Source organism: Coccidioides immitis (genome assembly GCF_000149335.2).
Source record: "Coccidioides immitis RS genomic scaffold supercont3.2, whole genome shotgun sequence".
Taxonomy (NCBI): domain Eukaryota; kingdom Fungi; phylum Ascomycota; class Eurotiomycetes; order Onygenales; family Onygenaceae; genus Coccidioides; species Coccidioides immitis.
The window spans coordinates 1152200-1177003 of NW_004504309.1; the positions used below are offsets into that span (position 1 = coordinate 1152200).

Sequence of the window (24804 nt, forward strand, 5' to 3'; positions counted from 1 at the left end):
AGGGCCTATTCTTTAGTACCATGATGGTCTGACATTGATCGTCCCCTTCACAGAGATTAACGCGGCGGCCGCTCCGACGAGGCAGATCTCCCCGCTTCCTTCAGGATCGATTTACGAAGACCTACCCCATATCCTTTTGTCTTACCTATACGGTCTGGCCTGTGGAATGTCTATGATTGTTCGGACGCCTCGCTCTATTTCTCGAAACACCGTTGGACCTGAAACCCTGGTATGTTAAGGTCTATATCCTCGTTCGATGGTTTTGGAGGAGATAGTACTGGATTCCTGGCGGAATGGATACTAGATTCGAAGTCGTTGATTTAATCCAAAATTGGCCACGGAGCCGCCGTTCATTGTTTGCATCCTTTGCTGCCAAGTTCGAAGTCGTTTATACCCCTGTAAAGTAGCCACGCCATCGCAACTTGAGCAGCTATATTGAGGTTCATAACATATTTATCTGCTAGCTTGGATTGAGAGAGTCATTCAGAGATACGCAATAGGGAAGCTGTGGAGCCAAAGAGATCCGATGTCTGATTTGTCCGCCAGAGCCGCAAGCTGGTCTTCAGATACCGCCAATTGAGCGCAGACACAATCCCTGAGAAGCCGTGGAGACAGCTCATGAAACAGCTGTGGTGGACCAGGAAACTTCCCACAGCCGTGGGGGTTGATCGTAATCGCGGGGCAGACCAAAAAGTTGGTGACAAATACTCAAAAAAAAAAAGCTTAGGTTGGCACGCGCCGCAAAAACACATATAAAGTGCGATTTACCCGGATCGAACGGGTGACCTCATGATATTCAGTCGATTAATCAACCACCGAAGTTGAAGCTTCAGTCATGCGCTCTCCCAACTGAGCTAAAACCGCTGTTGGAATCGTCAGGCCCACTCTTCACTGTATCCACCGCTGGTGCCCTGTTGTTCACCACGGAGACCTCTCCATTTTTGCCCCTCTTTGAAACCGTTTGTCGGAAACCAAAAACCGCACCCTGAGATCTCTTAGAAATGCCCCTTGTCGTTCCTCACTCTGGGCCCCGGGTCATCCTCGGGTTGATGACCTTTGGCCCCGATGAGAAGGAAGGCGCGCGAATTACCTCGCTCGATGAATTCAAAAAGTGCCTGGATTGCTTGACGGCCAATAATTTCTACGAAATCGACACCGCGCGAATCTACGTTGGAGGCCAACAGGAGGCGTTCACTGCCCAAGCCGGCTGGAGGGATCGAGGCCTCAAGATTGCTACGAAATGGTATCCGCGCAACGCCGGTGACCACAAGCCCGAAGTGATCCGCCAGAACTTGGAGAAGTCTTTGAAGGAATTGCAGACGGACTGTGTCGATATCTTCTACCTACATGCTGCTGACCGCTCCGTTCCGTTCGCTGAGACCTTGGAAGCCGTTAACCAATTGCATAAGGAAGGGAAATTTGTAGAATTGGGCCTGAGCAACTATACCGCCTTCGAAGTGGCGGAGATTGTCACAATATGCAATGAGCGCGGCTGGGTGCGGCCAACGATCTACCAGGGCATGTACAATGCAATCAGTAAGTGTTACCGGGTTAATGCCAATTTGTGATGGATCTAACCGAGACATGGCAGCACGATCCATTGAGACCGAATTGATTCCTTGTTGCAGGCGATACGGAATAGATATCGTCATTTACAACCCACTTGCTGGAGGCCTATTTTCGGGCAAGTATAAGACTGCAGAGATTCCAGCTGATGGGCGATATAGCGACGTCAACGCACCCACTGGACGCTTGTATAGAAGCCGTTATTTCAAGGATGCTACATTTGATGCCCTCAGAATCATCGAGCCAGTTGCACAAAAGCACAACTTGACTTTGATTGAAATTGCGCTGCGCTGGGTCTGTTACCATTCTGCTCTGAACATCAAGGACGGCGGCAACGACGGCATTATCGTCGGCGTTAGCAGTCTCAAACAACTGGAAGGAAATCTGGCAGACATTAAGAAGGGCCCATTGCCTGAGGAGGTCGTTGCTACGCTGGATGAAGCATGGCTTGTGGCAAAACCCACGACCACAAATTACTGGCACAAGGAGCTTAAATACACCTACGATACGACCAAAGCTCTTTTTGGTCCCAAATAGATGATCAATCACCATCTAGAAACCCATAGCTTACCTTAACAGTTGCCAATCTCTCAAAAGAATTGCAACTTTTCTCTCCTTAATGCTTTTCGTCCGATTCATAGTGGTTCGTCGACTACGGATCAGGGAATCCCGTTGAGTTTGAATAATGACGTAACGGAGCTTATACCACGTTTGCCAAATATCCAAGCTTAATTTGGATACGCAAAAAAAAAAAAAAAGTCAAGCCCTAGTTGAAGCAGGTACTGTAACCTCATTGTGCTTTTCGCCTGCTTTGTCGTTAAACCAATGTCTATTGAACTCGCCAACCTCTCAAGAGCGCATTCATCGAGAACGCGAGCTAATGGTTCCCATGCTGGCTATCCTCCTCCACCATCTGCCACCGTGATTAACAATGCCTCGATAACGGATCCAGAATTCCAGCCTCCTCTGGGCCTGGATGTCGACAAACATAACAAAGGATGGCGGAAGATAGTTCGAAATTTTACGCCTTCGTAAGGCTTCCCACTGCGTAGCTGGCGATTGAAAGCCCCCTTTCTATGTTGCTGTCGTTTGATTCAATGAACCCTTTTGGACCCTGGCTTACTTTTAGCGTGACAACGCCCAGGTGGTTCACGGTAACGATGGGAACTGGCATAGTTTCCATCCTTCTTTTCAATCTTCCCTATAACGGCATTTGGCTGTATTGGATCTCAGTCGGCATCTTCGGGCTGAATACCCTCCTATTCTCCCTCGCGCTAGTTATAAGTATATTGCGATACACGCTCTATCCTGAAATATGGACGGTTATGATCAACGAACCGTTCCAGTCCATGTTTCTCGGCGCATTTCCGATGGCATTTTCAACGATTATTGATCTGATGATAGACATTTGCACTCCGGCTTGGGGATCTTGGGTTACTATTGTTGCATGGGCTTTTTGGATTGCTGATTCGGTCGTTGCAGCGTTATGTGCGTTGATCTTGCCATTTCTTCTGTGAGTGATCATAAACCTTAGAGTCGTGATATCAGACTGTTTCGCAAGGAACTACTCTTATTCGATCAGAATGATACCAGGAAGACAGATTGAATTACAATCGGTGACTGCGGTTTGGTTATTACCTGTAATCAGCACCATAGTAGCGGCAGCTACGGGATCTATTGTCGCGGAAGCTCTCCCCGATCCTCAAATGGCCCTCTGGACAATCGTGACGAGCTACATCCTTTGGGGTATGGGTATATGTCTGGCGGGGATTATTCTGGCAACCTATTTCCAGCGTCTGGCACTGCACAAACTCCCCGCCAAATCTGTGATTGTGAGCGTTTGCCTGCCATTGGGTCCAATGGGCCAGGGAGCGTTTACGTATGTGACTCTCTTTCTATGATATCTAGCAAGGGAGACATCCGCTGACAATCTATCTACAAATAGAATTCTAAATCTCGGTGTACAGGCCAAAAGAGTCTTTGCGATAACTAACACTCTGCAGCCATCTACTGGAAATATGCTTGAGTCGATTGGCTTTGTGACTGCGCTCGTTTTGTGGGGGTTTGGACTCGCATGGCTATTCGTAGCCATTGTCTCCCTAATCCGGTGTAGGCCATTCCCTTTCACGATCGGTTGGTGGGCCAGTGTTTTCCCGTTGGGGGTGTATTCGAATGCCACAGTATTACTATCAAGGGTGATGCCATCCAAATTTTTCAAGGTGCTTGGGACGGTACGTATTGATATGTTGGTTTTTAAGTAAAACTCCCCCCCGACTAATGATGTGATATCTTGTAGATATTATCAGTTGCGGTTGTGGTGGTATGGCTCACTGTTTCTTTCGGCACCATAAGAGGCATCATGACCCAGAAACTATTTTATGCACCGTGTCTAAGCGATTTAAGAGTTAAACCGAAGAAGCAGCGGTTCAAGTTCCATATTCCACGGCGCCGGGTGAAGTTTCGGCTTGCATAAACTGCAATGCACACCGCTGCATTTGTATTTTGAAATCATGGAGAAGAATCATAAGAGACCCTTTTCGTCATAGGGACAGCTCTGTTTTGAGAGAAAGAGATGAGAACAGCCGATATAGTCCTAAAAACTTTCCTTCGAGAACATTCTAGAGTCATATCCGGGATATTCTGGAGGGGATTTTAAAGATGAAAGATACACCAGACTTTGAAGCTCCGAAATCATTTAGTCCTACGGAGCACGACACACAACAGATGTTTGAACAAAAATATTTGTGTGGATTTCCGGGCCTTGTTTCATGGGCATTATTGTGTGCTTCTCGGCTTTCCTCTTCTTCTGCTTCTCCTAAGTAATATGCGACGTCAAATTTCAGAAGCATTTCTTTGTTGTAGGCTGTGCAATATACTTGTACCACTTTACCATAAGCTAACACAAGGGTTTTGTGTTACTATCAAGATGATGAAGCGTGACTAAACGGCTGTGATACCCAGGCGATTAAAGACCATTAAAAGGCGCTTGTTGAGATATTATCCTCACAATGCAATCAATCAATAATCTTGGTGATAGAAATCAGGTATATCAGAGAAAAATGCTGGGGGAAGTACTCTGTACAATATCTATGCATTGCGAGAAAGAAGAGAAAAAGGGAACGCAACAATCGATGCCAGCTAAAGAGTGGATGTGCACCCTGACCGCGTCACCATCTTGCCGATATGCAAGTCAGGTGGCAATGGACCTGGTAGTATTCCAGATAAAATTGAGGAAATAACCCATCACTGTATTAGCTGCAAAACTGCCACTCTACAAGTCAGACTGTGTGACAGAATGCGACACGAGAAACTGCAGCTCGTGCGTAGTAGGCTGCTATGCCCTGTAAGAGCTCCCCTTTCAGATTCACTTTCGGTTCATTGCTTCAGACGTGAGGTCCACCGTCCAGCGTCCGGGTTGAAGGGTGAAAGCAAACAGAACTAATAATACCCAATGGAGCCGCGGCCCGTGGAAATTTCTCGAGAACCATTTTTACAGAGCGAAAAGGACTTCAACAGATATGATCTATCGAATCTACTTTCAGCTCGACTTCTCCCCGCTTTTGCGGCATGTTCCCGTTTGCAAATTGAACTTTGTTCACGGAGCTTTGTCGTGTGGAGCCTCCCCGCAGGCTGGATCGAGTGCTCAGACAAAACTCCCATCCCCAAGTCACCATCGTGGAGTTGAGCAAACCGATGCAGTCTGGTGACTCTGTTGAAAATCGAGGGCCACATCAAATCATTTGAACGAAACTCGATCAACTCCACAATAAAAAAACGCACTATGACAAACTCGAGCCCCGTCCCCTTTTGATAGAGGCCGTACCGAGTCGATCTGTTGCCGCAGAATATCTCGCCTTTTAGCGAGTTCTTTGAGCACACACGCGCTCGAAAATTGCGGAGGCCCTTTCGCCTCCATGGTTCCGCCTAGACTGGAAGTCAACTCCCGAGAGGAAACGGCACCTGTTCCCGGTCCTTGAGTCACGGGCTCGGCAACTGGATTCTTGGGAATGGCCTCTATTGACTAGTCCAAGGCGAAAAGAACGAATCGTTCGTTCCGAATTATCAACTAGCCACGACAATGTTTCGCCGACAATGAGGGCATCGCCGAGTAAATGGGGAGATATTCTCTGACAGCGAAAAAGTCCTCAGCTTCTATGTGTTTGCCATGAAAAGGCAGGTAATATGTTTATATTGAGGTGCTATGCGTGTAACGAGTTCACCATGAAATTCTTGGCAGCATGCGTACCGATGGATGCTCATGTGCAGACATCCCTGGCATGGATGTGTTCTGTGGCCATGGGCTGTTCCTCTAATATTCTTCATTGCAGGGACTCGCCAACCAAAAAAAAAAAAAAAGAAAAGAAAAGAAAAAGAGGAAGGGAGGCAAATCGGCGTTTATTGGCAGAGGGCTTCTAAAAGACAGAAAACAAAAAAATGCTTCTTTTCGGTTGAAGCATTAAAGGTAGCGCTGTTTACTGGGGCTCCCTGGCCGGGGGAATAGTCCAGGGTTCAGCGCTCAGTACAGATGCTGAGTGGCTCCTCGCAACCCCAAGGTCCGCTGTTTTGTTGCTTCCCCCCTGTTGTCTGTCAGCAGTCGAAAGTTTCTCCGGTTGCATTTTGCATGGGTCATGCGACTGCTGGTGCACAGATCTTTTCCGGTCTGTGTTAGCATTGTAACGATTTCATGGACTAATTCAGGGAACTCCTGGATTCGAAGGCTGCACTCCGCAGATCCCTTTGGATTGGAGGACAAATTTGGTCTCCGGTGCGCAGGGAGCGTCGGGCAAGTCAATAGAGATTGTCGAAAGGTGAGCTCATCCGCCCGCTGTCAACCTGGTGATTGATGAGCAGTAAGTACGGAGTACTCCGTGCAGAGTAATGAGGGCAACAAAGCAATGAAAGAAAGACAGGCCGAGAAAGTAAATACTGATGAACTTCACCAACCAACCACCAGGGCATCGAAGGCCAACTGCAGTTATCGAGCTTCGATGCTCGATTATCCGACTTTATCCATATCCTGATTGTTTTCGACCACTCATCCGGAGTCCCTGCGCAGACTGGTAACATCTACATATCCCTTAAGAGGTGCCCATTGGGCATTTTAATTTATTTAATTTTTTTTTTTTATTGACTTTTTATTTTGCGGAGTACGCGCTTTTGGGCAAACAATAACAGTGCTGAATGCAGGAGCCTCCGCCAAGGATCCTGGGCAAAAATGCTTGCTTTTCTTTTGTCCATGAAGCCAGAAGTTAAGTCAACCTCTCCTACATCAATTTCTGAATGGAATCCGCTGCTGCATTCTTCTACGCCCATCGACATTGGAATGAAGAACCAGTCGAGAACTTACCATAAAGTCGAATATCACATCTTCCACAGAACCTCCTCATGCCGATCCCTCTCTCCACTTCCCCAGAAAATCAACTGGCCTAAAAGGAAGTTCAGCTACGCCAATCATATCTTCATCCTCAGATCGAACCTCACCATTGACAGGACATACCCGGAACTCACAAAATCGCTTGCTTTACCTTCAAGCTTGTTTAGGTCGTTGGATTGAGACCCTCCTTGGTCAAATGTGCCGTTTGATGGCGGCACCATACCCCTAGAAGTCGTGTCCATTTTTAGAGCTTCCAATTCAAGCTCGTATCATCGTATTGAACGCTGAAATAATTGGCACATTGTTGGTTTGGAAAATATTGCAATTCTAACTGATGAACTGGGATCCATGAAGCCCTGATCGCACATTTGTTCGCGTTTTCGAAGAGGTGCAAATCTCCAACTCGAGAGTCGCTCGCAGGGTTTTGGACTACCTGGAAGAGGGAGATGCCTCAGAAGGCAGGTTTGCACCCAAGTGCCCGACAGACTCGCCAGTAACTAATGTGCTCCGTCCTCCGTCGAGGAAGTCTTAGCGAAAGACGCCGGGGTGGAGTGGGTCATGCCGAGCAACGATCGTCAAACCTAGAAGATGATCCAAATATGGAGTTTGATATGTATTCACTGCTTTGTCGCTCACAGGTAGGAGTGAGCCTGAGGGGAAGAGTTTCATGCAAAGCTAAGCGGCTCTAAAGTGCCTGTCCGCTCGGAGTTTTCCTTGAAAATAAATTTCCACAGAAAACAATCGCCCCGGCTAGACAGGCACTTCCTCCATCCAGATGTAGGGGGTTTCAACTGTCGATTCGATTCCCCAGGCTGTGGATTCTTCCAATCTTGAATGAACTCCCGTCCCGTACGGAGTATAGTTAATCTGAGAAAAGACGATTTGATGGCGGAGGTCAGCGACCACAAACTTAGCCACTCGTAAACTCGTAACGCTCGGCTTGGCAGGACTGGGGTTACTTTGGATGTCCATGATCATGGACACATGTCGCTAATCTTGGGATTCGTTCCAGAAGTTTGCCGCGTTTGGAAGAACTGGAGGAAAAACCGGAGAACACAACGGCCCCGACCTCGGAATGAATTTTAGCCGTAAGTTGGCTAGCTTGTCGGGTAGAGGGAGATTCATAGAAATCCAAGTGGCCAAAAAACGCCGGTCGAGGTTAAGAACCAGGACAATGGCATGATTCCGCCCGGGTTCTTATCGTGATTGGCAGGTATGGCCAAATGAAGTGGCCGATTGGATTTGATAGGTTGCGCAAATCTGAATTCTCAAAGCCTAGGTCCACCTTGCTGTGCATCACCATGCGATTGATCATGAGTCTGAACGGTTGGCTACACTAACGGTAGTACCCTTGCTGGGTTGCGACATAGATGCTGACATGAGTTACTGATTGCTGGGGGAGCGGACCGCTTGCGCAACAGTTTCAGTCGGACGTCGTGGTCAGTCGAGCCCCGAGCACCTGCATGGAACACTATTTGCATGTACCGAGGACTTCGACGTCTTTCAGGGCTGAATTGCCCGGGAAAAAAAAAAAAAAAAAAAAAAAAAAAACGGTTAGGAGCAGCTGGATGATCAGAGCTAGGATGACTATGTTTTCGATATCGTTCTCAGCAAATGACTTTCGGCTCGGAAAGCGTCCACTCGGACAGTCAGTCAAGTGCTTCTGAATGGCTAGTAAGAATAGCACCTGGCGGCGCATGTACTCTATAGTTTGCGAGGTAAGAAACTGTCAACTAGCGTCACACAAGCAGGCGATTCGAACTAAATGAACGAGGCAGCCGACTCGTGGAGATCCCCCGGTCTCCTCTTTCACTTTGATGAGCTTCATCCAATCGTGTGATTTTCAAATCCCAGTCGGCCGCGTACCAGGTTCTGCTATGAGACCACTCTGAGTACGGGGGTCGAATGTTCGGGAAAAGCGAAGTAAAAATACCGCGTAGGGATGGGAGCGTGAGGGGAAGCGGGTGTTGCAAACGTGGAGAGGAGCCGTTTTTGCCCCCTTTCAGAGCGTGCAACCCACCCACCCTCCTCCGTGCCGACGCCAGACCGTAATACAAAGCGTAAGCAGGGAGGTACATATATATATACTGATGGCGCCTCCTGTTGCCCAGGCATCCTACTAGAAGACCTCTTGTTTCCTCCCTGCTGCGCAATTTTACCCACTCCGCCCCCGTGTATACATCGGGAGACAACGATCTGGTGTGTGCAAATCAGGGCGATTTTCGAGGTTTCCAACAGTCGTCATAACTTCTCCTGGGTGCATCTCTCATCATCTTCTTGAGGTGAAGCACCTCCAATCGCCATGGACAAAGGGCTCGATCAAGCGCCAGCCTACGACCAAGGCCTGGAAAAGGAAGTCGACGTCAAGGAGTTGAGATATGGAGAGGCGACCGACATCTATGGAGACGTGGAGACCGCCGATCGATATGGCTATGTTGCTCGAGGGTAGGCGTCCAATATCTTGACACTGTTTGATGCTGTAGTTAACTCGAAGATACAGATTAAAATCGCGCCATATTCAATTCATTGCCCTTGGTGGCACGATTGGTACCGGTTTATTCTTGGGTATCGGTCGAGCTCTGACTCAAGGCGGTCCCCTCAGTTTGCTACTTGGTTATACGATGACTGGCTGCGCTATCTTCGGCATGGTAAGACATGTGTCCAGTATGCAGTCACTTCTAGGAGATAGTTGACCAGGTTCTAGATGATGTCTCTCGGCGAAATGGCTACTTGGCTGCCTCTGCCCGGTGCCATTCCTCAATTCTGCGCGCGTTATGTAGACCCAGCTATGGGTTTCGCCGTTGGCTGGAATGTGAGTCTAACGCCAAAGCTGGGTAGATGCAAACGAAAAGCAAAGAAGAGAGACTGATAGTCTTCTAGAACTGGTATCTTTCCGCGATCACTCTCTGCGTCGAAATTGCAGCCGCATCGGTCATAATTCAGTTCTGGGAGGGCGCGGTGGATATCAACGTCGCCGCCTGGATCTCCATTGTCATTGTCCTGGTCCTGCTGCTCAATATCTTCGCCGTTTCGGTCTATGGTGAAGCGGAGTTCATTTTCGCCAGTATCAAGATTATCACGATTGTCGGATTGCTCATCTTGTCTCTGATCATCGACCTCGGTGGCGTTCCTGGCACTCCACGGCTCGGATTCCATTTTTGGAAAGAACCCGGTGCAATGAACGTCTACAAGGGCACGGGAGACAAAGGCCGTTTTCTTGGTTGGTTTTCAACGCTCGTCAATGCTGCGTTCTCCTTTGGCGGCGTGGAGACAGTGGCATGTGCTGCAGGAGAAGCGGCGAACCCGAGACGCAACATTCCCAAGGCTGTTCGACGTGTGTTCTGGCGTATTCTGTTTTTCTACGTCCTTGGGTCCCTTGCCCTTGGAGTTTTGGTCCCGTACGACGATGAACGCCTCTTGGATGCTCAAGAAAAGAACGCTCCTGGTGGTGCCGCCTCTCCCTGGGTCATCGCAATATACCGAGCTGGTATTCCGGCTTTGCCCTCGATTATCAATGCCGTGATTCTCACATCTGCCTCTTCGTCAGCTAATGCCTTCTTGTACACCGGAAGTCGATATCTCTATGCTCTCGCCCAGAACGGCCATGCCCCAAGATTCCTACTCAAGTGCTCCAAATCGTAAGTATTGACGATGATAGTGACCTGGAGACGACACGCTTACTAATGGATATCTTTTTCGAACGTAGGGGCGTCCCAATTTACTGCGTTTTAATCACAGCATTAATTTCCTTGCTCACATACCTGTCCACCACCGCGGGTTCAAACGTGGTGTTTGTATGGTTTCAGAACCTGACCACCATCGCATCCCTTTTCACTTGGTGCTCCATTTGCGTGGCTTATATCAAGTTCCACAATGCTCTCAAGGCCCAAGGTGTGGATCGCGACACCCTGATATTCCGAAGTCCATTCCAACCCTATGTTGCCTGGATATCTCTGATCTTCTTCTCCATTATTATCGTGTTTAACGGATTCTATGCCTTCCTTCCATTCAACACTCGTTCATTCATCACTGCATATGTCGGCATCCCGATTTACTTTGGTCTTTACGTATTCTGGAAAATTTTCAAAAGGACAAAGGCCGTGGCAGCCTCCGAGGCCGACATCTTTACCGGAAAAGCCGCTCTTGATGCGGTTGAATGGCCGTCGGAAATCCCGAAGAATTGGATCGAAAAGATTTGGTACTGGATCGCATAAAATATTGTACAGCGTAAGATCGCATCCCTGAGCTGAATGGCTTTTCCGTGTTTCTGGTCGACCATAATTATCGAAGGTCAATGTTTATATAGCCTTTGGTCTGAAAGTCTCACCAAACATGAAGGCAGTGGCTGTTGCCTGTTATCTTTAAACATATCAGCTTGGTTATCATTAGATCTCAGAGTTCCAGGAATGATATCATGACTCACACGATTCTACTCCGTATTGACTTCCGCTAAGTTAAAGAGGGTTAACTTTCGTAGATACCCAACACCCCACAATTGCTTACCGCTTTGACACTGAAGTACCTTGAACACAAGTCCTCTATGGCAGGCTCAGACAGCAGCAGGATGGCATATTTGTGTTCCCTTTTCACATCAAATCCAGGTGCATACAGGCAAGCGGCTGGATTCAACAGATAATTCTGCGCGGGAGTGCCAAAAATGTAGGAAGTACTACGTACAGTAACGATCTTCGACGTTGGCCACTCAGCTGGAGGCCAATAAATCCACCAAGTGCAGGTGTCCCTTACCCAAAAAAACTCCCTTTTTCCGTCCGATCGGACAGGGGCCTGTGATAAATTGGACACCAAACTTTGCTCTTGCCTATTGATACAGGTTAAGAAACGTTGAGAGAGAAAGAAAAAAAAAAAAAAAAAGAAAATTGAAACGTTGTGTATAGTTGCTTGCCCAAAAGGTAATTGAGCAGTTTGAGCTCCAATCCCGAGGCTCTTGGGCTTTCAGTTGGGAGCCATCATGGTGTAGCGTACATGAATTCCGGTCGATAATGCCGGACACTCCAAAAATTTGGCACTGGGACAAGCAGATTAGAAGGAAAAAGGATATCATATAAGGATTGAAAAGAGTGAGTCCCATAGGGGTTGCTAATATGCATTGTTCAAAACTTATCTCAGAGCTGGTATCAATTGGGCTGGCTGCAAGATTTCCAGGAGGGTGACTGATTTCATTCATAATCAGCTAGCTGCAATTAAAAGGAAAAAAAAAAAAAAAGGTAAAGGAAAAGGAAAGGGAAAACTATTAGCTTAGAAAAGCCATCCAGTGTAAATAATGCATCCAGACCGTTGTATATTCCCCAGCAACAAGTGTTAGGATGACACACGACTAAAAGAGAACATACAATCAGATTCTTGAACCTAGCAAATTGCCTCCTGGCGCCTGATCCATAAATCGCCCGCCATCCTGCCATGCTCAAGGGGTATCAGTTCATTGTAGCATAAAAAGAGAAGGTGCCCTAAAACGCCGCCTTAAACCCAGAAATCTAGTTTGCCCAGCCTGGAGAGATTATGGGATGAGACAAAGATGTTGTGTCATCTAATCGACGCCAGGTGGAGCATCCTTGAGAATTTCCCAGCCATATTCTTCTTCAGGATTTTCAGGGTCCAGACCCAGCGCGTTACGAAGGGCGCGCACTTCGTTCTGAAGTCCCGCAACGATTCGAATGGGGAGCACTTCCTCCTCGCAGCGAAGGCGATAAGCAGTGCGGATCATCTCAGCACATCGCAAAGTCTGAGAATGCCAGTAGTCGCGCTCCAAACGGCTCTGGAGATGGGCGTCCTTTTCCTCTTGAAGGAGGTCATTGTAGCGGCGCTTCTGAGCGAGGAAGTGATCATTGACGTTGCAGCAATAGTTGCGAATCTGTTCGGTCATGGTCCCAACAGCGGTTTCGTATTCACCAATCAACTTCATATTTTCCATCTGTTCGTATTTAAGTATATCGATGACACGTTTCTGCTTGGCAACTTCATTCTCGAGATCAGCGATGCGAGCGGCTAGGGATCGGTCAGCGCAAACTGTTTCTGATATTGCCGGTACGTCGATACTTACAAGCAATCTCTCCGTTAACCTGCTGCAGATTGGGAGCGGTTCCTTCAGCAGCAGCACGCCTCTAGATTAGATGTTAGCGCCAATAAAAAGTATAGTTTCGCATGTGTGGATAAAGATATTTCTTTCGGCTAAAAATTGCCGGAAAGGAGCGCAAAATATTACAGAACGGGAACTTACAGCAAGTTCCTCACTGGCCCGGATGATATTTTTTGTGGTGTCACGATTGTGCGCGAGAACTTCGCTCAACTCCGTGATCATTTGGTAAACATAGTTGAGATCCATTTCTTGACCTGCATTCATTGGCATTCCTGTCGCCATTCCTGCCATTCCCCCGGTGGCGCCGTTCTGACTGCCCGCCGGGCTAGGTGGAAGGGGGATGTGGTTCGGCCGCGGAATGTTAGACATGCTCGGGGTGCTATTATCGAAAAGGTTGGCGAAGCCGGGACTAGAGTCGGTGCCTGTAGCGGGTGTGCTCCCGTTGTTTGGAGTCGACATCGTCAGATTGGCCAATGCTGCATCCAAGACTGGAAGCTGCTCCTGTGCTTCTCGTTGAGCCTGGATGTCGCGCAGAGTTTCGCGGCTAACGCCCAAGTATCCCGCACGAAACTGCTCGAGGTCGTCCTGAGTGACTGACGCTCGATTGCGACGATGGCGCCGTTGGATAGGCTGACCCTCAACGGAGCTGTCGGACGACTCCACAGCAACTTCGGAATCGAATGGTGGAAAAGCTAGTCGCGACACAGGTCCATCATTTGGTTGTCCAGAATAGGAGAAGTGAGGTGGAATGTTGATGCAGAGTTGCTGCCAAGCGTGCGCTCACCTTCACAAGGCCCCATGCTTTCGGACATCCTGAATATCCGATCCGGGAGCTAGTTAACTTAGTTATGTAACTCACTATCCACCAGGAGCCAACCAAGGAAATGATTCTGGCGTATGGAGAAAAAATGTTCCGAGAAGTCCAATGAGGGGCGGATTGACCAGAACGTGAGCCAGGATAGACTGGATAATTGAAGGTGATGACGAGCAGCTTTGCAAAGAAAGAAGATGTAGGAGAGAGAGCAGCAGGAAGAGAGCAGGAAGAGAGCACGAAGAGGAATGCGATGTGAGAGAAAGTGCCGCATCGCTGACTGTACGCCGTCCTGCTAGCAGCATTCCCTGTTTGGGCAACAACCACCTGTCACCATGTCTCTGCATTGTTTTGTGCTTTTGTTATCTAACAGGGTGTCCTTTGCTGTCTTCTATCAACTAGCTCCCTGAATTGCTTTATAGAACACTCTATCTAAGATTCCAAATCCAAGTCCGCGCCTTAGAGAGACATTTACCATGCAATCGTCCCCCTGGCTGCAGGCCCCCCTCCCGTCCACATACAGCTGGGTCCGATTTGAGGGCCTTTTCCTGTGGGAAACCCCTACCCACAGTATTGAATGCACCTGCGTAATTTTCATGTCTGCAGCGTCATAGCATGGCCTCTGTAACAGTAGTCCGGCTTAGGGAACCATCACAGGTAGAAACGCTGTACATATGGCGGCCGCTATCTGCGTTGGCATTATGGATACACCAGCATTGACGGATTGCTCGGAATGCGAGTCCTAGGTAACATAGGGGCTCCATACTTAACGGCTTTTAGGTGATTTGCGGGGAATTGAATGACCCTGAGCGTGCTCGAATTGATTTCAAGTCATATCCAGGATCTTCGCTAGCCTGGTATCCATATCTTCCAGCGAATTGGGCTCTTCTATTGGCACCCCATCTCGTTGTTGGCCGACACGGTTGACCCTGTCGGCCACCTTTGCCAGAAGCATTCTCATTCGGCCGAGTTCTGAAGCCAGCTGGCTATCTTTACTGACAAGATTTGGTTGGATATTTGTTCGAGGTTCGTTGAATGGTTCCAACAAAGTCTTCAGCTGCTTGTACTGAGCCAATCGCTGTCGCTGTTTATTCCGCTCGGCATCGAGCAAAACAAGTTGTTTGTGCAACTGCATATATCTGCGGTATCTCGTCAGGCTGCATATCTCTAACGCAAGGCAGGAAATACGATCAAGATGGGGGTATATACCGTTCCTGGGCCTCTGCAGAAACATTGCTTCCCATCCATTCGTCGGGAAGCCGCTTGATACTCCTGCGTTAATGTTAAACCAAGGGAAGATCAAAGAAGCTGGATCCATTCAAACTCAACATACTCAGGACTTGTCAGGTCAGCACCCTTTTCTACCGTATGCCTTTGTGCACTACCTCCTCCCAAATCTGGGTCAATCGCGTTCAGATACAGCCGCTCAATCTGTTGGGAAACATGGTGGACTGCTTGGGTCGACAAGACGGAGCGGTTATGCTGTCCGAGTATCGAGTTTACTGTTTTATCCATGAGCCTGTCGACTAATACGGAGAGCCTCGCATCATGCTCTTACGTTTCTGCAAAACGCCGCCCACAGCTTTGTCCGAGAGGTCACTTTCGACTTCCGGGCCATAATCTTTCCAATCCTCTGTTGGGTCTAAAGAAGTGGATAATATTCGGATTTGATCCCGAAGGAAAGCTGTTTTCAGCTCAGCGACAGTCATTGAGTGAGCCATTGTCGCGTATTAGCTGCCTGTAGGGAGTAGTTCACCCAGGCTGACATCACATCAACATTCGGCCTTTTATGGTATAAACGGCTTGGCGTGAGCTTTCACGTGACTGACCGCTTCGGCACCTGCACCATCGGCCAGGCACTCGGGAGTTTGATCGGACCATTGGGTGGTGATGCAAATTGCGGGAGGCATTACTGTTGCAAATTTCCAGAGTAGCTTGCATTCTTCTGTTGCACGTAGCCGGAGCCATTGTCCCTATGTATCTAAATGCCAAACTGGCGCCATTTTCGATTGGGTTTAACCTCGGTAAGATTGTGCTTATCGAACAGCTCCAAAGTGACTCGGGCCATGATAAAACTGTTACTGTTCCCAGTTACTGCACCTCTGGTTAGAATATCAAATATAATAAACACCGTATACTAAAAACGGTATATTCGAGAGATATAGCCATCCCCAAGCAAGAGACCCTGGACTTCTTTCGCGAATGGCGACTAATAACCGCCCGAAAGGGCTGCTTTTTGACATCGGAGGCGTCTGCGTATGTCTCTGAGCCCGCCTTATAAGACGTTACGATTGCAAGTGCTAATATATACTGCCTTGGTAGGTTGTCTCTCCGTTTCAAGCAATTCTGGACTACGAGATCGCAAACAACATACCTATTGGATGGATAAACTACGCCATCCAACACACCTCTCCAAACGGCGCCTGGCATCGGATCGAGAGAGGCGAGATCAAGCTAGACGCAAACTTCTTCGCGGAATTCAACCGCGACTTCCAACATCAGCATCTGTGGGAGGCTTTCCATGAGCAACTGAAGAAGAAGAACCCCCAGACCTCGTCGCCATCGTCCACGACGTCTTCCGCCCATCTTCCACTCCCCAAGGTCGATGCGGAGTATATGTTCTGGGAAATGATGCGCGTATCACGAGAAGCAGACCCTTACATGTTCCCGGCCCTCAAGAAGCTTAAGGAATCGGGGCAATTCATCCTAGGGGCGTTGTCGAACACGACCATCTTACCTGAGGACCATCCGTATAGCAAGAGATCGGCGATGCATGAAGTGAAGCAGATGTTTGATTTCTTCATTTCCAGCGCACATTGTGGACTGAGGAAACCGGATCCTAGGATCTATGAACTCGCGCTGAAAAATATGAGAGAGGAGGCGGCGAAGAAAGGGTTTGGTGGGATTGCGCCAGACGATATAGTGTTCCTGGATGACATCGGCATCAATTTGAAATGGGCGAAGAAAGCGGGTATGAGAACGATTAAAGTAGATCTGGGTAAGACCGATGATGCTGTGAGGGAATTGGAGAGATCTACGGGCATGAAACTGCTCGATGACTCGGACAGAGCGAAATTGTAGAATTGGTTGATTGCCTTCTCCTCTCGACGCTTAGATGATTATCGGATAGAGCTGTACGCGATTTGAAATATCAAAGACAACAAATACAATGTCAGTGTAATTATCTGAAGTATATGCAGCATTAGTTATTTATGTCCGTTGGTGGTTCGAGATTTTTGTGCGGGCGGTTGTCCCTCCGCGTGTCGTCGCCAACCCTGGTTTCAACAGGAGCTTTGGGAGATTTAGCGAAAGTTCGCCCACACAAGGTTGAAATTCCCACCACCGACAGTCCTTTTCCCTTCGTTCATCAATCGCCCAACGTTAAGCAAGCAGATCTCGCCAAATCGACGGGTAGTATACAGCCGGCAAGATGGTAAGTCGAATTCGCCAACATTGGCATCCGCTCTACTATTTTGCCCTCCCCTCTTGAGGTCCTCCGAATTTTCCCCACCACAACCTGTGGGAACGCAAAAACGAGGGCCAGCCGAGTCTTTGCAAGATGCTTCGGAGCGAGGGGATTTGAATGAATCTGAAGCGCAAATTGCTGACTCGATGGTTTCTGTTCACTAGCCTTTCACCAAGCTTGTTAAGAACAGCGCTTACTACAGGTGAGTTCCTCTGATGAACCCTCTATTACGATGTGTAAGAACCGTGACTGAAGTGCGATCCTAGCCGCTACCAAACCAAGTTCAAGCGTCGCCGACAGGGTAAAACTGACTACTATGCCCGTAAGCGATTGATCACCCAGGCGAAGAACAAGTACAACTCGCCCAAGTACCGTCTCGTCGTCCGCTTCACCAACCGTGACATCATCACCCAGATCGTCACCTCTGAACTCACCGGCGACAAGGTCATTGCCTGTGCCTACGCTCACGAGCTTAAGCGCTATGGCATCAAGAATGGTCTTACCAACTGGTCTGCTGCTTACGCCACCGGTCTTCTCCTTGCCCGCCGCACCCTGAAGAAGCTCGGCTTGGATGAGGACTTTGTCGGTGTTGAGGAACCAGAGGGTGAATTCACTCTCACCGAGGCTGCCGAGACCGACGAGGGTACCCGCCGCCCCTTCAAGGCCTTCCTCGATGTTGGTCTTCACCGCACTTCGACCGGTGCCCGTGTCTTCGCCGCCATGAAGGGTGCTTCCGATGGTGGTATCTTGGTTCCTCACTCCGAGAACCGTTTCCCTGGCTTCGACATCGAAACCGAGGAGCTCGATGCTGAGACTCTCCGCAAGTACATCTTCGGTGGACACGTTGCTGAGTACATGGAGGGTCTTGCCGATGACGACGAGGAGCGCTACAAGAGTCAGTTCCAGATGTACATCGACAACGGACTCGAGGCTGGTGAGCTCGAGGATATGTACGCTGAGGCCCACAAGGCTATCCGTGAGGATCCATTCAAGAAGGACGAGGAGGCTGGTCCTAAGAAGAGCAAGGAGGAGTGGAAGGCTGAGAGCTTGAAGTACAAGGCCAAGAAGCTCTCTCGCGCAGAGAAGAATGCTCGTGCCCAGGAGAAGATCCGGGAGTTGGCAGAATAAACGAGCGACCAACAAAAACCCAAAAACATCTTTGCCGTCCCACCTTTCTATCTATTAATCAATTCAATGTCAAAAGAGAATTTGCAATGACTTGGCGTGCTGTCCATCAGTAAGGGGTGCATTAGGATTCAAACAAGGCTATGTATTTGTTTTATGCGGAGTTTTCAAACTATGTGTTTCTGGCCAAAGGGAAATGAATAATGTCTTTCATGTCTTCCAAGTGAAGGGGACAAAAATCAAAAAAAGAAAAGAGAGGAAAACAAAGGAATCTTCGCTTCGATTATCTGATAGCAGGGCCACATGGCCTCTGTACCTCACCTTGATGTCCAGGTCAACACATTGCAAAATATTCTTCAAAGTTTGCACGGTACTGTAATTGTGAAAGGGACATTTACTCAAAAAATGTATCATGGACCAATAGAGATCTCATCAAACTGTACCAACTGCAGTGCCCGCCATTTTGCATTTCAGATCGAACAGTATCCTTTGTCAAGTCTGCAAGCAAAATAACGAACTTGTTAGGCAATACGGAGTATTCAAAGGGCAAGCGGTCATGCGATTGCTCATGCAGGGATCAATTCCTTCAAACCGCCACGACGGGGGGCCAAAACCATCCGGCGGCCAATGTACTTCCTCGAATGGCTGAAGTTTTGAACAGAGAATCCCCTAACCCAGGATCATGCCTGACCCCTATTTCTTCAAAGAAAAAAGCCAATTTTCAGAAGTCGTTGACCGCTAAATAGTCGATCAACGGTAATGAATATCAATTATGCACGAGGGGGAAAAAGTGACAAAAAGGTTGGAGAGCTGACACCCCTCACTATACCGAGTCCATATGTACAGGGTACCATACATACATAGCGCAGAGTACTCCGTACTCTTGTACTCCATACATGCATACATTTCATCAGTTCATTCTTTTTGCAAACGTCCCGCTGCGGCAGTTCGATTCACCGTGCTGACACACGGCTGGCTGCATCGTCCAACGCGGATCAACTGTGGCACCGTGCAAGTGGCGGGGTTCGGGCCAATCAGCTTGCTCTGTGCGCCCAGATCCATGTGGCTTCTGTCAACGCACTGGTCCATAACCGGACTAGTTAGCTGGGGAATCGCTGCGCATTACATCATCCGCGGTGGCGGCGTCTGGTTGGCCGGGCTGTCGGGATTGGGAATCGTGAGCGAAGGGCATGAGATATGAATTGTTTGGGTATTTAACGGAGCTTGGGATGCGGGCTGGCGTGGAGGCCGGCAGCAAGTTGCAGTCGACGGAGTATGGGGTGCGGAGTACTTTACGAGGGGATAAAAGACCGATTTCAACAGTCCACAATAACAAAGAAGAATTGGAAAAAAAATAAAATAAAATAAAATAAAAAAAAAGAATAAAAATTATTAACACTGCAAGGTCGATCGCAGCAGGCCAAGACTTGTCATTCCGGTCATGCCCGCCCTTCCAACACGCAAAAATTTCGTTGCCGGCCAAAAAAGGCCCTCGAAAAGGGTCTTCGCGTTCCATGGCTCACGGGCGTTCGACGGAAGTTCCACCAACCAGGACAACCTATGTAGTTATTTCGCATCCAGTGCCTTATTATTAAGCGTGGGAAAAAGGAGCCTGGGCTTTGATCCCAAAAAGAAGCTTTTCGAAAACTCACTTCCCCCAACTAATGAACTAATTTCCAAGGAGGATGTTGCGGCTTCTCTCGCTTTCCATCTCATAAAGAGCTCAGGGCCTCGTTGATCCTTTTTTCAGCCACAGCCCTCCCGCCCACTAACAGAGCCCTGCCCAAAGGCATCATATCTTCACCCCAAGGAATACGACTAACCTTCACCATAATGTCTTTGGATCCTTGTGCCGCTTGTTACTTGCGATGGATACATAATTACGATACTCCGCTCGCGATAGCAGCTTTGTGCTGAGAACTTCCAGTGCCCGACAATAAAGACCCCCCTCCGACTTACGACTAGTACGCTGGAATCGTGGCCTGACCGGTTGCATTATTCGCTCTGCCGGCAACCCCCTGGAGCGTCATCGACCTCGGGACATCCATCTCATCGCACGGGCAGTTCTCCCGAGAATCTGAAGGATTTGTGGTTGTGTGAAGGACGTGAATCTCCAAGATGGACGGCGTTGATACTGTTGATGTGAGCTGGTTGCATCATTCCCAGAAAGGTATATACCGATATATATATATATTCCCCGGGAAGTTTTTGTGATCGCAGAACCCAACATGCACTGCTGCCCATGAGCCTTCAGTTTCCTTACCTTGACCCAGCAAGCAATCTCCAAATTGCGACCAAGATATGCTCAGGAGGTCCTCTTCTGTGAAAGTGCTGATTCGAATGACTTTTCTGTCTTTTCTTCTTAGATAACCTTGTCCGAACCAAGTCTGCATCCTCTCGACCCTCTCCCAAGGCCACCCCTCTCCCACTGCCCCCGGCCGCGGAAGGGACCCCGAAACCACAACAGGGAGGAGAGGTCAAGGACGGCACATCCCCGAGTTCGACCGCCAAAAGTACACCGATCCTCGTTCGCCAGCCTTCCAAATCAAAGAAAGATAAAGATGCTCCGACTCCAATCGACACTAAACCGTTGCCACCCTCGCTTACGACTCCTATCCCGATTGGCCATAAGCCTTCGAACGCGAGGCCTACCGCTTCGAGACGAAATTCATGGATATCTAATTTGAGCTCCAAGTTCAGCTCCGGCTCAACGCCTCCCGTGCAGAGCCATATGAAAGACGCCCCCAGCAATTCCAGATTGCAAGCACACAGCCCACGTACGGAGTCACTGAACCCGTTCGGAGCTGCGTATTCACCAAAGGATAGCGAGAGGGAAATTCAGTCAGGCTCGTTCGGCTCCCACTCCCCCAAGAATCCTTCGTTCTTTCATAATGCGTTTCGCAAACTTGCATCTAGCGGTGGTGGATTGGGCCGGATGGCCGCCCATGGAGGGTCTATCTGTGAACGCCGGGTCATGAATATCGATCGCGATCGCGATAGGTGCAAGATTCCGGAATTAAACCAGGCAAAGCTACGTCGCGTTGCGTTTTGCGTTGATGTTGAGATAGCTGGGGTCTCTCGCCGCGCTGACTCCGACGAAGATATCAAATCAAAGGCTGGGAAAGGTCAGGTGAATGGAACCGAGTCAAGCAAGTCCAGTCAAAAGAAGGACGCCAAGGTAGCTGAAAAAGCTGAAGGTGTGGCTCTTAAAGCTGCACAACATACACCACCCTCTCCGTCGTTAAGTGGAATGGATGACACCGGACCAGTACAAGATGGTGGGGGCAAGTCTCCGGCCAAGGAAATGACGAGAAAACAAGAAAAGAAGAAGAAGTCGGAAGAAGAGCGCAAAGAACGAAAAGAACGAAAGCGGCGACTAGCAGAGGAGAGTGGCAGTGTTCCTCTGCATTTTGACATGAGCGACCCTGGAAACTCGTCGTCTCCACATCGCTTCCAACGTGGTCAAGATCAGCCGACTACGGATCCTGTGAGAATCTATCGCCGTTGCTGCCAGTTGCGAGAGACTGGTATACTGAAAAAGCTTGTTGAGCAAATCTCCTCACCCTCGTCATCCCTTGCAGAATCTCCGGGCACTGTTGGCGTCCTAGATCTTACTGGATTCGCAATGTCCTTTCAGGACATTGTTACCTTCAGCGATTGGCTTGCGATTGTACCTGTCCGCAAGTTGATATTACAGGACTGCGGGCTAACTGACGAGGCCGTTCGGGTTATTCTGGCGGGTTTATTGTCTACAAAAACCGTTGAAGCCGCCAGACTTGCAAGAGGCTCTAAACGCAGCAAAAAGACAGATAGGCTAGTGAAAGAGGAAAAATTTGGCGCAATCGAGAAACTATCGTTGAAGGATAATCCCAAAATCGGCCCTGAGGGCTGGCGCCATGTAAGCCTTTTCATTCACATGTCTCGCTCGCTCAGGGGAATCGATCTCTCCAGAATCCCGTTCCCGTCGCCACCACCGCCAAGTAACAGCCCGACATCCGTGTCGAGGCCTACCGGTCCGTCTGCCAGTATTGCGACAGTGTTTTCTCGGGCGCTAGCAGAACGACTTGCGAAGAATCGTTTGGAGGAACTTGTTATTAGCGAATGCTGTCCTTCCACCGAAGATCTGGAGAAGATTTGCGATGCCGCCAAGACTATCGGTCTTCGAAGGCTTGGCCTTGCAAACAATAATTTAACAAGGGAGGGTCTTCGGCACGTCATTAAATATTTCAATGCTGGACATTGCGAAGGTTTGGACTTGGGTGGCAACGACCTGAACGACCATTTGGACCTGCTCACCGCTGCGTTCCAAAAGACTATTCCGCTCACAGCGCTCAGTTTAGCGGATTGCTCACTCGTTCCCAAGACTCTCGCCAATCTCCTTCAAGCGCTGATAGTATTGCCTAATTTCCGATTCATCGACCTATCGCATAATCAAGAACTATTTACTATACAACCCGACTCCCTTGCGACTTTACGGCGATACCTACCGAAGCTCCCAGAACTGAGACGCGTGCACCTTGCTGATGTAGACCTTACTTCCGAGAAAGCAATAGCTATAGCTGAGATTTTGCCCGATTGCCCCAAGCTTTGCCATATCAGTGTCCTTGAAAATTCGGCGATCGAGGCATTAGCTGCCGCCAAGGATGCTACTACCCAAGAAGAAGCCTGTGCTCTTTACGCCTCGTTCATGGCTGCAGTTCGAGTATCAAAGACTATGATTGCAGTGGAGATTGACGTTCCTACAGCGGACAATAATGAAATCGTCAAGGCGCTAGCTTCGCAGATAGTCGCTTATTCCCTCCGTAACCTCGAAAGGGGCGAACTTGCGGAACAGCTGTCATCCGCAGCAGACGGCCAAACCTCAGAGAAAGACGCTGTCCCAATTCCAGATGTCCTCGCCCATCTTGTTGGCCATGGCGATAATGAAGAAGCTAACGGTACCGTTGACGACGCGAATCTTGCCCCTGACGAGGATTATGTAATTGGGGGTAGTGGCGTCGTGAAAGCTTTGGGAGTTTGTTTGGGAAACACAGATTACGGTGGAGTGGAAGCCATTGGCGACCTGTCCCCTCCACCCAGCGGAGCATCGACCCCGCTGCGTCGTCTCAGCCATGTCCGTGTTAATAAGAAACCGCGAGATATGTCCAAGAATCTTCTAAATGCAGCGAGAAGGATACGCGTGCGGTTGCAGCCGGCTCTTGTTCGTGAAGACAAGGCCGGCAATGATTTGAATTATCGTAAGTGCTTTGTTGCCCTCCAACGTTTGATGAGGTTTGCTCTTTAGTAGTTAACTGATTTTGTTTTGTAGGACGTCTTCTATTCCTTGATGGCACGCTGCAAAGAATGATTCAGCGGTTTGAAGACGAATTCCCGGATACACGTCTCCCAGCCGAGATGAGTTCGGGTACAGATGCCGGCCCTGCTACTGAATTCTCCCTCCCGTCATCCGACCAGGCCGATAAGAACTCCGACGTTGACGAAGGAGCTGGCTTGAGCCAGAGCCCAGAGAATGGCGTCGTTGAAAACGATGACGCCGATAGATATGCCGTCCGCTTATCGCGTACTAGTTCCAACACGTCTCTCCACTCTCGGGCCTTGACCTCCGAAGAAGGCCGTGTGCTTCGCCTAGGGCAACGTCTTAGTCACGACGTGCTCAACTCTGAACTAGACAATGGCGATGGAACCATCTCACGATCGCCGCCGAACATCGCTGAGCTGCAGAAGAAACTGGAACAGCTCCGCAGCAGCGAGTCCGATCCGCAATTGGCACTACATATGCGTGAGGGTTCGTACGAGGGGCAGTCTCTCCGAGGACTGAGGTCCGCTAGCCTTGAAGACCTGGTGGAGTTGCAGAGACATGACCCCGATGCTCTTGCGGAGTTCAAGGAGGACCAGATTGTGGCGTTGATCAATGCAGGTATAAGGAGTCGTGGGGATTGAACAAGATGCTGGGATGAGTTGGCGGCAGTGAAATTCTCTTTCTTCACTCTCTATATTGGTGATTGGTAAAAGGGGTTGTAGGAATCTTGTGTAGGATGATTTATGATTGCTTTTATGTGCCTAGTAGCACTGAATTATTACCCCCTCCTTTTTTCTTTTTTTTTTTTTCTTTTTTTTTTTTTGGTTCCTGCTTATGGATTGGTGCAAGCAGTCATGCCTAGCTATAGTACCTCTTTTTTGGCATAGGCTTTTTGTGTGAGCGTGGAGCTTAATTTATGCTCCTTTTAGCTGGCTCCTTTTATGGCTTTTGATGCTTGGTCAAAAAGCATACTGCGCCTTCAAATTGATGTCCTTCAGTAGGGCTGATACAATCCTGTCTACTAATAATGGCCCATGGTGGTTTGAAGTGTGTAATCATAATAAAGCAG

The 24804-nt window shown here is 48.9% G+C and overlaps 12 protein-coding genes and 1 non-coding gene across 13 annotated transcripts; 8 read left to right on the plus strand and 5 right to left on the minus strand.

Annotated features, from left to right (window-relative positions):
- Nucleotides 1-758: 758 nt before the first annotated feature.
- CIMG_15043 lies at nucleotides 759-864 on the minus strand. The gene has a single exon. It is a non-coding gene; the product is annotated as a tRNA-Phe (tRNA).
- Nucleotides 779-2334, plus strand: CIMG_05898 (aldo/keto reductase). The gene is made up of 2 exons (XM_001242001.2): nucleotides 779-1536; nucleotides 1592-2334. Exons 1-2 carry the CDS (start codon nucleotides 1002-1004, stop codon nucleotides 2101-2103), a joined length of 1047 nt encoding a protein of 348 aa, XP_001242002.1. The 5' UTR covers nucleotides 779-1001; the 3' UTR covers nucleotides 2104-2334.
- A 42-nt stretch (nucleotides 2335-2376) lies between these two features.
- On the plus strand, nucleotides 2377-4426 carry CIMG_05899 (sulfite transporter Ssu1). The gene is made up of 5 exons (XM_001242002.2): nucleotides 2377-2597; nucleotides 2711-3079; nucleotides 3149-3445; nucleotides 3512-3797; nucleotides 3863-4426. Exons 1-5 carry the CDS (start codon nucleotides 2392-2394, stop codon nucleotides 4037-4039), a joined length of 1335 nt encoding a protein of 444 aa, XP_001242003.2. The 5' UTR covers nucleotides 2377-2391; the 3' UTR covers nucleotides 4040-4426.
- Nucleotides 4427-5004: 578 nt separating this feature from the next.
- CIMG_11630 (uncharacterized protein) lies at nucleotides 5005-5836 on the minus strand (the record flags this gene model as incomplete). The annotated part of the gene is made up of 3 exons (XM_012358623.1): nucleotides 5005-5196; nucleotides 5390-5587; nucleotides 5813-5836. 3 exons carry the CDS (start codon nucleotides 5834-5836, stop codon nucleotides 5005-5007), a joined length of 414 nt encoding a protein of 137 aa, XP_012214046.1.
- Nucleotides 5837-6187: 351 nt separating this feature from the next.
- CIMG_11631 (uncharacterized protein) lies at nucleotides 6188-7120 on the plus strand (the record flags this gene model as incomplete). The annotated part of the gene is made up of 4 exons (XM_012358624.1): nucleotides 6188-6224; nucleotides 6265-6374; nucleotides 6521-6651; nucleotides 6754-7120. 4 exons carry the CDS (start codon nucleotides 6188-6190, stop codon nucleotides 7118-7120), a joined length of 645 nt encoding a protein of 214 aa, XP_012214047.1.
- A 2122-nt stretch (nucleotides 7121-9242) lies between these two features.
- On the plus strand, nucleotides 9243-11367 carry CIMG_05901 (proline permease; the record flags this gene model as incomplete). The annotated part of the gene is made up of 5 exons (XM_001242004.2): nucleotides 9243-9385; nucleotides 9441-9588; nucleotides 9645-9752; nucleotides 9821-10578; nucleotides 10647-11367. 5 exons carry the CDS (start codon nucleotides 9243-9245, stop codon nucleotides 11152-11154), a joined length of 1665 nt encoding a protein of 554 aa, XP_001242005.2. The 3' UTR covers nucleotides 11155-11367.
- Nucleotides 11368-11404: 37 nt separating this feature from the next.
- Nucleotides 11405-12048, minus strand: CIMG_05902 (uncharacterized protein; the record flags this gene model as incomplete). The annotated part of the gene is made up of 2 exons (XM_001242005.1): nucleotides 11405-11759; nucleotides 11924-12048. 2 exons carry the CDS (start codon nucleotides 12046-12048, stop codon nucleotides 11405-11407), a joined length of 480 nt encoding a protein of 159 aa, XP_001242006.1.
- Nucleotides 12001-13846, minus strand: CIMG_05903 (uncharacterized protein; the record flags this gene model as incomplete). Its single annotated transcript, XM_001242006.2, has 4 exons — nucleotides 12001-12943; nucleotides 12999-13059; nucleotides 13176-13726; nucleotides 13819-13846. The coding sequence occupies 4 exons, from the start codon at nucleotides 13844-13846 to the stop codon at nucleotides 12486-12488; spliced, it is 1098 nt and encodes a 365-aa protein (XP_001242007.2). The 3' UTR covers nucleotides 12001-12485.
- Nucleotides 13847-14553: 707 nt separating this feature from the next.
- On the minus strand, nucleotides 14554-15573 carry CIMG_05904 (uncharacterized protein). The gene is made up of 4 exons (XM_001242007.2): nucleotides 15404-15573; nucleotides 15179-15347; nucleotides 15055-15117; nucleotides 14554-14984 (listed from the first exon to the last, which is right to left on the minus strand). The coding sequence occupies exons 1-4, from the start codon at nucleotides 15564-15566 to the stop codon at nucleotides 14672-14674; spliced, it is 708 nt and encodes a 235-aa protein (XP_001242008.1). The 5' UTR covers nucleotides 15567-15573; the 3' UTR covers nucleotides 14554-14671.
- Nucleotides 15574-15826: 253 nt separating this feature from the next.
- On the plus strand, nucleotides 15827-17052 carry CIMG_05905 (epoxide hydrolase domain-like phosphatase). The gene is made up of 2 exons (XM_001242008.2): nucleotides 15827-16101; nucleotides 16168-17052. Exons 1-2 carry the CDS (start codon nucleotides 16048-16050, stop codon nucleotides 16924-16926), a joined length of 813 nt encoding a protein of 270 aa, XP_001242009.1. The 5' UTR covers nucleotides 15827-16047; the 3' UTR covers nucleotides 16927-17052.
- Nucleotides 17053-17142: 90 nt separating this feature from the next.
- On the plus strand, nucleotides 17143-18894 carry CIMG_05906 (60S ribosomal protein L5). Its single transcript, XM_001242009.2, has 3 exons — nucleotides 17143-17278; nucleotides 17476-17513; nucleotides 17578-18894. The coding sequence occupies exons 1-3, from the start codon at nucleotides 17276-17278 to the stop codon at nucleotides 18437-18439; spliced, it is 903 nt and encodes a 300-aa protein (XP_001242010.1). The 5' UTR covers nucleotides 17143-17275; the 3' UTR covers nucleotides 18440-18894.
- A 983-nt stretch (nucleotides 18895-19877) lies between these two features.
- On the plus strand, nucleotides 19878-20174 carry CIMG_13000 (uncharacterized protein; the record flags this gene model as incomplete). Its single annotated transcript, XM_001242010.1, has 1 exon — nucleotides 19878-20174. One exon carries the CDS (start codon nucleotides 19878-19880, stop codon nucleotides 20172-20174), a length of 297 nt encoding a protein of 98 aa, XP_001242011.1.
- A 17-nt stretch (nucleotides 20175-20191) lies between these two features.
- On the plus strand, nucleotides 20192-24746 carry CIMG_05908 (cell wall biogenesis protein Mhp1). The gene is made up of 3 exons (XM_001242011.2): nucleotides 20192-20606; nucleotides 20803-23673; nucleotides 23745-24746. Exons 1-3 carry the CDS (start codon nucleotides 20555-20557, stop codon nucleotides 24374-24376), a joined length of 3555 nt encoding a protein of 1184 aa, XP_001242012.2. The 5' UTR covers nucleotides 20192-20554; the 3' UTR covers nucleotides 24377-24746.
- The last annotated feature ends 58 nt before the right edge of the window (nucleotides 24747-24804 follow it).

Coding starts and splice junctions, on each gene's coding strand:
- CIMG_05898 (XM_001242001.2), top strand. CDS start 1,002: ATGCCCCTTGTCGTTCCTCACTCTGGGCCCCGGGTCATCCTCGGGTTG. Junction 1,537..1,591: donor GGGCATGTACAATGCAATCA/GTAAGTGTTACC, acceptor GAGACATGGCAG/CACGATCCATTGAGACCGAA.
- CIMG_05899 (XM_001242002.2), top strand. CDS start 2,392: ATGTCTATTGAACTCGCCAACCTCTCAAGAGCGCATTCATCGAGAACG. Junction 2,598..2,710: donor GTTCGAAATTTTACGCCTTC/GTAAGGCTTCCC, acceptor GACAACGCCCAG/GTGGTTCACGGTAACGATGG. Junction 3,798..3,862: donor TTTTCAAGGTGCTTGGGACG/GTACGTATTGAT, acceptor GATATCTTGTAG/ATATTATCAGTTGCGGTTGT.
- CIMG_05904 (XM_001242007.2), bottom strand. CDS start 15,566: ATGGCTCACTCAATGACTGTCGCTGAGCTGAAAACAGCTTTCCTTCGG. Junction 15,118..15,178: donor GCTGACCTGACAAGTCCTGA/GTATGTTGAGTT, acceptor ACATTAACGCAG/GAGTATCAAGCGGCTTCCCG. Junction 14,985..15,054: donor TCTGCAGAGGCCCAGGAACG/GTATATACCCCC, acceptor GAGATACCGCAG/ATATATGCAGTTGCACAAAC.
- CIMG_05905 (XM_001242008.2), top strand. CDS start 16,048: ATGGCGACTAATAACCGCCCGAAAGGGCTGCTTTTTGACATCGGAGGC. Junction 16,102..16,167: donor TTGACATCGGAGGCGTCTGC/GTATGTCTCTGA, acceptor CTGCCTTGGTAG/GTTGTCTCTCCGTTTCAAGC.
- CIMG_05906 (XM_001242009.2), top strand. Junction 17,514..17,577: donor AAGAACAGCGCTTACTACAG/GTGAGTTCCTCT, acceptor GTGCGATCCTAG/CCGCTACCAAACCAAGTTCA.
- CIMG_05908 (XM_001242011.2), top strand. CDS start 20,555: ATGGACGGCGTTGATACTGTTGATGTGAGCTGGTTGCATCATTCCCAG. Junction 20,607..20,802: donor GTTGCATCATTCCCAGAAAG/GTATATACCGAT, acceptor TTTTCTTCTTAG/ATAACCTTGTCCGAACCAAG. Junction 23,674..23,744: donor CGGCAATGATTTGAATTATC/GTAAGTGCTTTG, acceptor TTTGTTTTGTAG/GACGTCTTCTATTCCTTGAT.